General features: G+C 34.1%; 1 protein-coding gene across 32 annotated transcripts in view; it reads left to right on the top strand.

Annotated features, from left to right (window-relative positions):
* Positions 1-2,139: 2,139 nt before the first annotated feature.
* Positions 2,140-11,463, top strand: part of bin1b (bridging integrator 1b) — a 59,318-nt gene continuing 49,994 nt past the window's right edge. For 30 of the 32 annotated variants that reach the window (XM_087255459.1, XM_087255456.1, XM_087255452.1 and 27 more), the window contains exon 1: positions 2,338-2,556. In XM_087255459.1, coding sequence (XP_087111585.1) covers positions 2,476-2,556 — 81 coding nt within the window. In that variant the 5' untranslated portion in view covers positions 2,338-2,475. Of the gene's footprint in view, positions 2,557-11,463 lie in introns of all 32 variants that reach the window. The other 2 variants (NM_001004602.4, NM_001327970.3) reach the window with 1 other exon arrangement.

Below are 11,463 nucleotides of genomic sequence, written 5' to 3'. Positions count from 1 at the left end.
TAAAGTTTATATGCCCTTCTGACAGTAAACAGTGTGCTAATGAAGTCTGATGGGTTTAATGTAATGGCAATCCCACCAAACATGTGATGTGACACCACTGAATAGAGAAACACTACTCTCACTAATGAGTTCATGCAAACATGGCATTTAAGCATTTAGGCCATGCAAACATCTTTATTTCTTCTTTCAAATTCTAAATAGACTAAAATATTTGGTTGAAAGATTCAATTCTGGATGTTTTGTCCTGGTCAGGTATTATTAATATATTGCAGCACTTCTAAAACTGTTGACTTTTCATGATTAACCCTTTGTGTTGCATTTTTATGTTTTAAGTCACTTTGGCAAATTCATTCATTTTCTTTTCAGCTTAGTCCCTTTATTAATCAGGTGTTGCCACAGTGGAATGAACTGCCAACTTTTCCAGCATATGTTGACGTAGACCCCTGATAAATAAGGGACTATGTTGAAGAAAAATAAATGAATTATACATCGTAAAAAAATCCATTCTTTTATTTTTTTTCGGCAACTGGGGTACCGTAAAATACGTAAAAAAACGGCCGTTAGATATCAGAAATGTACTTTAAAATAACGGACGTTAAATTACAGAAATTTACTGTGAAATAGCAGACATTAAATTAGAGAAATTTACTGTAATTTAATTCGGCGGAATAGTTCTGTGATTTAACGTTCGTTATTTTACGGTAAATTTCTATTATTTAATGTTAGTTTTTTACAGTACATTTCTGTTATTTAACGGCCATTATTTTACAGTAAATTTCTGTAATTTTACGTCCGCTATTTTACAGTAAATTTCTGGTATTTAACATTTGTTATTTTACAGTACATTACCGTCATTTAACATTCGTTATTTTACAGTAGATTTCTGTTATTTAACGTTCATCATTTTACAGTAGATTACCGTCATTTAACATTCGTTATTTTACAGTGGATTTCTGTTATTTAACGTTTATTATTTTAGAGTACATTACCGTCATTTAACATTTGTTATTTTACAGTAGATTTCTGTTATTTAACGTTCATCATTTTACAGTAGATTACCGTCATTTAACATTCATTATTTTACAGTAGATTTCTGTTATTTAACGTTCATCATTTTACAGTACATTACCGTCATTTAACATTCCTTATTTTACAGTACATTTCCGTCAATGAATGTCCAGTTTTTACAGTACATTCTTGTAATTCAATGTCTGTTATTTTACGGTATTTAATGGATTTTTTACAGTGTATTTTTAATAGTGCTGGGTAAACATTATCCATGATTAATTGCATCCAAAATAAAGTTTGTTTTGACAATTTATGTGTGTATTTATTATGTATATCTATTACACACAAATACAATAAACAAAACTAAACAAAACCGTTTCGTTACACAGATATTTATACAATAGGTATCATAAACATATTTATGTTTTATATCTAAAAATTAATAAACATTTTCTCAAAAATATAAATACATGTGTGTATTCATATATAAGCTTACATAATAAATATACACAGCACACACATATTATGACAAAACTAATTTTTATGGTGGCTCAATGGTCAGTACTGTCACCTTATAGCAAGAAGATCGCTAGTTCGAGTCCTGGCTGGGCCAGTTGGCATTTCTGTGGGGAGTTTGCATGTTCTCCCTGTGTTGGCGTGGGTTTCCTCCTCAGTCCAAAGACATGCGCTATATGTGAATTGGATGAAATTGCAGTTGTGTATAAGTGTGCGTGTGAACATGAGAGTGTATAGGTGTTTCCTAGTACTGGGTTGCAGCTGGGAGGGCATCCGCTGCCTAAAACATATGCTGGAATTGTTGGCGGTTCATTTTGCTGTGGCGACCCCTGATAAATAAGGTACTAGGCTGAAGGAAATTGAATGAGTGCATATAACTTTTATTATGGATTCGATTAATAACAATTAATTTTTACACTCATGTTTAGTCATTTACCAACTTATTTACATTAAACCACTGGTATAAAGATTTAAAAAAAAAGTTTTGAGATGTGAGTGGAGTGAAGATAAATAATAAAAAAAGTTTGATAGTGGATGTGTTTACCTGTCCCTTTAAGAGAGCGTCTATAATAAGGAATGGGAAACATAATCCATCTCCCTCTCTCTTACTCTCTCTCTCTCTTGTTTTCGAGTCTTGCCTCCAGTGGCGAATAACGGAACCCGTCAGACCTTAAATAGCTTGATAGTTTAAAGTTTGAACTTTTTGTATAACCTAGCTTGAAAAAGGCTTAGTCTAATAATAACTCTGTCCGTATCCGCTTGTAAGTCTCGCGTGCTGTCTCTTTAAGAGGGTTTACCCACCGACCTCCTGTTGATCCGACAGACAGTGTATTTCCCCATACATTACTGCTCCTCAGCACCTCCCGCCTCTCTCTCTGCGCTTTACTTCATTCATAACCATTTATTTATTTTTATATTTATTCACTTTGGAGACTTGAAGTAGCTCAAAAGATGGCAGAGGTTGGGAAAGGAGTCAACGCCGGGAAACTGGCCAGTAATGTACAGAAGAGGTTAACCCGAGCACAAGAGAAGGTATGCAGGCTTACGGTTACTCTTGTTGTGTTTGTTTGAAATATATTTTTAGTTATTTAGTTTGTACGTTAAGCTGAAAGGGTTTATTAAGTTTACAGCTGGATGTCAAATGATCTGAAACGTGTGCGTGTGTGTCGTACTGTAGGAAGAGAGTGTGAAAACAACAGCTGAAACGCATTATAACAGTTCATGTAACACTCGCTCGTGTGTTTGTCATGCTCACTTGCGTTGGAAATGATGGATGTATTTGCTTTCCTCACAGCAGATCCTGTTAAAGTTAAAGGTTTGAAACTCTGAATTCAGACTGGATTATTTAAGAGGAAGGGCAACTGGTTTAGTCATAACAGCTCTTTGATATTTTTAAACATTTTAATGCATCAGTCAATCAATCAACCAGTCAGTCAGTCAGCCAATTGATAAATGTGATAAATGTTTTTAATTGCCATGTTTATGTCATCTGAAAGCTTAATAAATAAGTGACAACAGCTCTTTTTAATATTTTTTAAACATTTGAACCAATCAATCAATCAATCAATCAATCAATCAATCAATCAATCAATATGTGACAATTTTTTTTTCTGAAATTGAGATAAGTCATCCGAAAGCTGATTAAATAAATGTTCCATTAATGGTTGGTAGTTAGGATAATTTGACAATATTTGGCAGAGCTAATTGAAATGTGGAATCTGAGGGATAAAAAAATCGAAATATATTGAGAAAATTGCCTTTAATGTTGACCAAATTTAGTGCTTAGTGATGCATATTAATAATAAAAAATTAAGTTTTGATACATTCATGAATGGAAATTTAAGGTTTTCATGGAACAGGGTCTTTAATTAATATTCTAAGGATTTTTGATTAAAAAACAATAATTTTGACAATGTGTTTTTTAGTATTATTTATATTTGGTATATTTAGCTATTCCCTATTAACTTATATGTGTATACACAAATACACACATGCAACATAAGATCAGGTTTTGTGCTCTAGAGTCACATCACATTATATTTTGTTATTCATTCATTCATTCATTCATTCATTTTCTTTTTGGCTTAGTCAGGAGTCGCCACAGCAGAATGAACCGCCAACTTATCTAGCATATGTTTTACACAGTGGATGCCCTTCCACATTTATTCACTATGGACGATTTAGCTTACCCAATTCACTAATAGCGCATGTCTTTGGACTTGTGGGGGAAACTGGAGCACCTGGAGGAAACCCATGCCAACACATGGAAAACATGCAAACTCCACACAGAAATGCCAGCTCGAACCAGCAACCTACTTGCTGTGAGGCGACTGTGCTAACCTCTGTGCCACTGCATCGCCCACATTATATTATATTATATTATATTATATTATATTATATTATATTATATTATATTATATTATATTAGTTTATATTAGATTAGATTAGTGGAATATCATTATTAAAAACTCACACTTCGGGAAAGTTGTCACAGCTGCTTTTTATAGGCTTTAATTTGGAAAAAAATTAAATAAGAATTAAAAATAGCAATATTCTAAAGAATTCTTATCATAATTTTTCATTTAGTTTTTAGTTAACACTTTATGTTGCACTATCCATGATAAAAGTCAATTAATTAAGTATACATGCAGTTAAAAACCAAACAGACGAAGCAAACAAATGGAGGTAATGCAATTGCATTCTGTACTATCACTAACAAAATGCATTCATACTTCTAATTACTGATCCCTTTCGACAACTTCCTCATGCCCCAATCAGTCTCATTTCTTCAGTAATGCTTTGCATCATAGAAAAGTCCCAGAATGTCCAACTTAAAGTACACCAGGAGTCTCTTATGAAATCAGTTTCTTATAAAATCAATCAATGGCACATATTAAGAAGTTTGGATGATATCATGACAAAGTTTAAAGAGATAGTTCACCCAAAACTGAACATTCTGTCATCATTTACTCACCCTTTACTTGTTAAATGAGTTTTTTGGTGACTTTGAAAACTGACTTCCTGTAACCACTGACTTCCATGGTATTTGTTTTCCTTACTGTGCAAGTCAATGGTTACATGTTTCCATACAGCTTTCTTTAAGATATCTTTTGTGTTCAACTGAAGAAAGAAACTCGCACTGTAAAGAAAAAAAAATTGGGTTAAACACAATCCCTTCATGTTGGCAAAACACAAATTGATTATGTTAGCTTCATTGTTTTTATGGATTTAAAGTGAATTGAACTTAAAACAATTAAGTTGTCCACCCAAAAATGGTTTCAACTCATTTTAAAAAAGTATTTTGAACACACTGATAAAAAGTCAAGCTTAAAACCCCTTGAGGAAGAGTAAATAGTCAATGTTGGGTGAACTTTGAGGTCACAGGGGGTTTCAGTGATGAAACAGCACAAACTCAGAGGAGCGCTGGAGGTCCTAAACAGGAAGTGTCATTTCCACGCTAAACAGTCTAAATGACTGCTGGCCTCCAGAGCACACAGCTGGACACCAGAGGCTTTCTGTGCACAAGTGCTTATCATTTGAGTGATTCTCGGATGTAAGATCAGTGTTGTAGGAGCTACCTGATGAATTCAGCAAGTCCCTAATTCAAGTTTCAAGGTTTACCACGATTTTGAAAAGTCAAGGTTTTTAAAACCGCTACAATGTTTTTTTTGTACTTTCCGGCATATATGTAAGTGTTTTTTATGACTGTTTTATTTACATTTTTAGGCCAACAGTATTTCCCGCAGATAAAGAGCCACCACATGAAAAGCTACTGGTCAGTAGGGTTGGGCGATGTTGACCAATTTGGCATTGTACGATGTCTACTGTGATACATTGCGATGAACGCTGGCATTGTCGTCGTAGGCGCCAGTGAATTAATTATTTATGAATAATTCATTCATTCATTTAGAATTATTATTTGTAGCCTACCGTTTCAACTACCTGACCCGCATGGTCTTCGTTTTTCCCATAACCAAATCATAAATAAATAAAGATAAGTTACACACAAATTACCACCTGTCAATCACTTTTTCAGAGGGACTCTGGCATGAATAGGCAGAGAGATCTGTGTCGTTATAATGGCGTCGACAAACTTGGTTGGTAAAAAAGGTGCACAACCAACAGAAACCAACCAACAGTATCTGAAGTTTTCGCTAAAATTACTAAGTACAAGCGTGAAAGTGAAAGACTGAAGCAGTGTACCGATGCTGTGACACGTTACCTGATAGATTCAAAAGACTGAAGAGTTGTTAAATAGAGACAAGCTGAATTAAATATCATGTTTAACAACTATAGTGAGATACAATTTAGCAATACATCCTTGATAAACTGTTCGACGTGCACTGCTCTCTGGGGTTTTGTGCTCAAAGCACCTGCTGACTGCTGGAGCTCTGACGTGCACACATGCTAGAGCGCATGACAGAGTGTGTTTGAGTGGTCACGTGATGTGCTTTTTCAGCGGTATAGTGTGGAAGCAGGGCCAATGTGGACGTGGATCGCTTTCATCCTAAAATGCCATTTTAAAACTAAGAAATATTAGTGTAAACGAGGCATGAGTGTATGTTTTTCGAGAGCGGGTTGCTGCAGTGATGGGGATGTCTATCGGATGATGGTATCGTCTATCGACCCAGCCCTACTGTTCAGATTCAGGAAACACCTGAAAAACAAATTGCTTCTAAACCAACATCCAAACTTGCTCCACAACTCAACAGTGCAGTGGCTTACTTTATATGCACAGAAAACAAAGATGCCTTTTCAAGTTGTAAATAAATCAGTGTTTTTGAAATTAATAAAGACAGTACTCGTCAATGATTTATTTTAATTATTTAGCCTGACATGTTTACTGATCCAAAATATTAAAATGTTTCTTGAAGTAAAACATATTGTGTTATATCTGGGAAAATTTGTTGTTTTTTAACCAGAAATTATTTTAGAGCAGTTATCACAATAACATGAAACCGTGATTTTTTTTTTTTTATCCAAGGTTATCATATCCAAGGTTATCATACTGTCAGAATCTTATACCTGCCCATAGGTGTGTTTTGGGAATATTAGGCATTCCCACTGCTTAAATGAAAAGGTTTAATAGGGTCACTTGGTGTCAAAACGTCACAAGTCTAATTTTCACCAATAAGAACACTTCATTTTTGTTTTTGGCTGTTTTTAACTTGATTTTCATTTACTTTCATGAGATGATAGGACAGACAGGATCTCTGGGAAAGACCATTTTGCCATTTCCTGTCCCTACAAACCGAGCAGACTCATTACTCTGCAATCATATAGATGCGTTCAGAGTTAAGAGGTTATTTTGGATCATTGTCTGCGCCGGTGTTTGTGTTCCTCTTCCTGCAGAGTCATTTCTTTTCTGTTGGCTTTCAGTTGGCTTTTTAGTATGAGGCTCAAAAATTTGGTTCTGGAAGTAAAAACTCAATTCATCTCCATATAAAGGAAGACCTATTTTAAACAAAAAATTGTCAATCTTTAAATTTAAACCTTTCGTGAACTAAATTAATCAATATGTGCTTTTTTGAAACCATCGGTTGGCTATTTATTTATTTATTTATTGTGGTTTTTAAATACTATTACACTTCTGAAGTATGTAATACTGCAATCCTAACACTATCTCACTGCAGTTTGTATCTTTTTGATTTAGGGCAGGGGTCACCAACATGGTGCCCGTGGGCACCAGGTAGCCCGCCAGGTTCACATGAGTTGCATGTGGGCCTGTTCTAAAAATAGCTCACCATAGCACCACATATGAGTAAGCTGCATCTAATATTTTTATAGGTATTCTTTTTAAATCAGACTTGCATTGGTGTAAATTTGTAAATTACTTTAAGTTATATATAAAAAAAACTTTAAAAACTATTTCAGACAAATGAAGTGTTGCATATTAATATTTATCTAACTTGTTATTGTTGAAAACTACTGTGAGAAATCATTAACATGATCAATGTCTTCACATAGATGAATATTATTAATTATTAATAATAACATATAATTAAAAGTAAATTAAGAGAAATGTGTTTTTAATAAGTGGTAGCCCTTCACACTAATCGGTACTCAAGAACTAGCTCTCAGTTTCTAAAAGGTTGGTGACCCCTGATTTAGGGGCTAATTTGTATGAATTTGTACAATATCATTCCTATCAGTGTTGGGGAAAGTTACTTTTGAAAGTAATGCATTACTTATTGAGTTACTCCCCAAAAAATGTAACTAGTTGCATTATCTAGTTACTTTTTATGGTAAGTAATGCATTAAGTTACTTTTGAGTTACTTTTGCGTTACCTTTTCTGACCCGGCTGTGGCTTGGTCTCTTTCAGAACTTTTTTTTTTTCTTTCTTTTTAAATAGAGGAGCTCTGCAATGAACAACACACTGTATAACCTACACCTACATTTACATTCATTTAAAAAACGCATAAAAATAGTTTAGGATAATGTTTTCTGAGAACTTCCGGACCCAAGAGCTATACAGTACATGCCATTTATACAGATTATTGAAAGTTTAAAGCAGGGGTGCTCAATCCTGTTTCTGGAGATCAACCGGCCTGGAGATTTCAGCTTCAACCCATGTCAAACACACCTGCCTGTAATTATCAAGTGCTGTTCAGGTCCTAATTAATTGGTTCAGTTTGATCACAGGGTTGGAACTGAACGCTGCAGGAAGGTAGATCTCCAGAAACAGGGTTGAGCACCCCTGCTTTAAAGCAATGTGTTTGCTACTTTAGTACTATTTGTCTTAAGTAAAATCACTGTCCATTGAGACTATAATCCCATTTTCCTTTTTTTTTTTGATGCGCTCAAAATATTGAACACAATCAGTCAGTCAGTCTTTATTAATTTCCCTAAGGCAATTTGGTTGCAGCATACAAGCATGTCTCACATAATACACAAAAGCACATTATACAATACAAATTCTACCCTAAATTTAAAAACTTTACAGCTGAGGGAATGAGTAAAAGTTTAAACCGATTTGTTTTACTAGTAGGTGTTCTGTATCGAATACCAGAAGGGAGAAGATAAAACTCGTGGTGCATAGGATGGGAATCATCTGACAGAATACTCTGAGCTTTACTCAAACCTTGTTTATGGTTATAACCGAGCCATGGTCATCTGTTTTCTCCCTGTTATTTTTCCTCCTAGGTTCACAATTTTCTTCAGACAACTATTTATTTTTCACACTTAGAGAATTCAACCAGCATAGCAAAGAAAAAGATAACAGTGACTGAATGTATGAACTGTAAAACATGCACATGAGTGATTTGTCTATATTAAAAGATCTTAATTTCTGTAAACAGTATAGTCGTTGTTGCTCCTTCTTACACAACATATTAGTATTAACAGAAAAGGACAATTTATTATCCAAAACAGTTCCCAAATACCTATACTGATCAACACTATTAACACCCACTCCATTAATACTAGTTTGCTTACCCTTAATCAGTCTCCTCTTACGATTAAAATCAATAGTCATCTCTTTATTCTTTCATTCTCTCATTTACTGCATGATTTATTGTGACTGCTTTAATTTTAATTCAGCAATTTATTTTATAAAAGTGAATTAACTAAACTAAAAAGTAACTCAAGTTATATTTTCTCAATACATGTAACTCAAATATTATTACTTATTTTTTAAAAGTAACGTGTTACTTTAATCATTACTTAGAAAAGTAATAATATTACGTAACATTATTAATAATTAATAATAATGACTAAATGTAAATGTAATATTACGTTACTTGTAATGCATAACCCCCAACCCTGATACGCTGATTCTTATTTAGTACAATGTGCTCATCCACCAATGATGGTTAGGTTTAGGTGGGTGGGTTTTGGTGCCACGCCTCCTTTTAAATATCATACATTTTTTGAAAGCCTGAGCTTGTATTAATTGATACGAATTAGCCACTAAACTAAAATAGTTACGTTTTCTCGTTGGATCAGGCTGGGAATTCACCTCGTAGCTGCTAGCTTTAGTTCTTGGCTCATGACTAGGCCCACAGGGACTCTGTGCACACAGAAATCTGCAGATTTTTAGCCCATCATTGAGTCATCATTTATTTTTATTCAGTTTTTAAATTAATTTCACTAATAGTTTGTGATATAATAATAGTAATTTGAAAATGTTCATATGATTTATTTACATTACAGTTTGTAAAGCAATATTTTCTGTCTTTTAGTAGATATATGAAACTTGCTTTGTTTACTAAATGAGTGGATCTAATTGGATTTGTATTGTAAACATTAAATAAAGGTTAAAAATCTATAATTTTTAATTTTATATATTAAGTTATTTGATACTCCCAAAGTTATTCTGATAATTATGCAGATTTTTTACAAAAAATTAGCAAAAAATATCCGCAGATTCTGTCTGGCCCTAATCATGATGCTTAAATAAATGGAATGATGCTTCATGTGGAATAAACCTGCTCGAATCTGCGTAAAATTAGATTTCAGAAAGGTATTATTGGATCAAAAACACCAAACATGTAAAATAGTTTTACATTTTTCATAATATGAAATTCATTATTCATTAATGTGATTTCAAAGTGGATTTTTCAGCATGGTATGACATTTGTGTAGCATAAAATGACATGACACCTTTGGACATGTATTAGTGCAAGATTTAAATCAATTACGACTTAAAATGTGCTCTGTTCACCCCAGAAAGTTTGCATAGAGCTTTAGAAAACTTGTATTATGGTGAACAGTTTATGTTTGTTAATTTTTATGTTGCTTTTAGTCATAAAGTGTCTATATACTAAGCTAATTTTGACAGCGGTTTTGTGTGAACAATGCATTAAATACATTTTGTACTGATTTCTCTCACTGTTTCTGTAGAAAAGCGTATATCAATAAATTGTAGTTATCACGATAATAGTATATGCAATATTTGAATCGCAGAGAAGTGCAATAATTAGTCTTCCTTGAGTCCCTGGTTTATCAGGGGTCGCCACAGCGTAATGAACCACCAACTACTATGGCATGTTTTACCCATCAGCCTTCCCTTCCAGCTGCAACCCAGCACTGTGCTGGGAAAGAAGTGCAAAAAATTCAATTCATTTTGTGTTAAGCATTTCTGTGCTGCATGCATGCATGTCGGACAGATGGGGCCTTTGCTAGACCTATAGCTAAAAATAAATAATAATGCCAGGAGACAAAAGAGGAAAATGACAACATCCGTTAAGAACTTGAATTTCCGCCGAGGTTTTCAGTCATTTTTGGTGGTTTAAAGTCTAAATGTTTGCACGTTGTTACTTTATTTATGTTATGATCATAGTAAAATAATCAGTAATAAAAAATAAAAAAGCGATTTTTTTTTTTTTTTTTTTTGCAAGCTACAGTAGAAATATCCTTATGGCAACACTCAATAACAATATCGCAGATTTTCCCAGTATCGTGCAGTCAGTCTAAATATAACTGAGAGTTAGCAGTTGTTTAGTCATGTTTAGTGTCCTTTAGGGTGTAGCCTGACTTAGTATTCAGCTGTCGGACTTTATACCTCTATGTGTGAATTTGTATGCGCATACATGTATAGCACAAATTCAAAGTTTTAATCCACTTCAAATAATGACTAAGACAAGAACTGGTGTTGTTCAGTAGTTTTAGGACAACTTTGATGAAATGTTTTGATCCTCTTCAGATGTTGACTACTGTAAACAGTCTTTCTAAGTGCGTCCATCAGTGAGATTGCCTGGAGGTAATGTCGCGGTCTCCTCTTCCCCCCTGAAACGCAGCCAGGTAGAGGAGAGTTTACCATGATTCTCTTGTGGCAAACGGCTCACATCTCTGCCCTCTTCGTGACTTTCTCACTCCTCACCTCTCCCTCATCCACCTGTCTGTCATTAGAGGAGATTTGCCACTGTTTTGGAACTTCTAGAAGGAATGTTCTTTAGTTATTCTTTCTTTTGAGTATGATGTAGGGCTGCGCAAAATGA

Source organism: Danio rerio, chromosome 6, assembly GCF_052040795.2.
Source record: "Danio rerio strain M-AB ecotype USA chromosome 6, GRCz13ab, whole genome shotgun sequence".
In the NCBI taxonomy this organism is placed as follows: domain Eukaryota; kingdom Metazoa; phylum Chordata; class Actinopteri; order Cypriniformes; family Danionidae; genus Danio; species Danio rerio.
The sequence above is the reverse complement of the archived record's forward strand: the minus strand, read 5'-3'. Positions and strand labels throughout refer to the sequence as shown.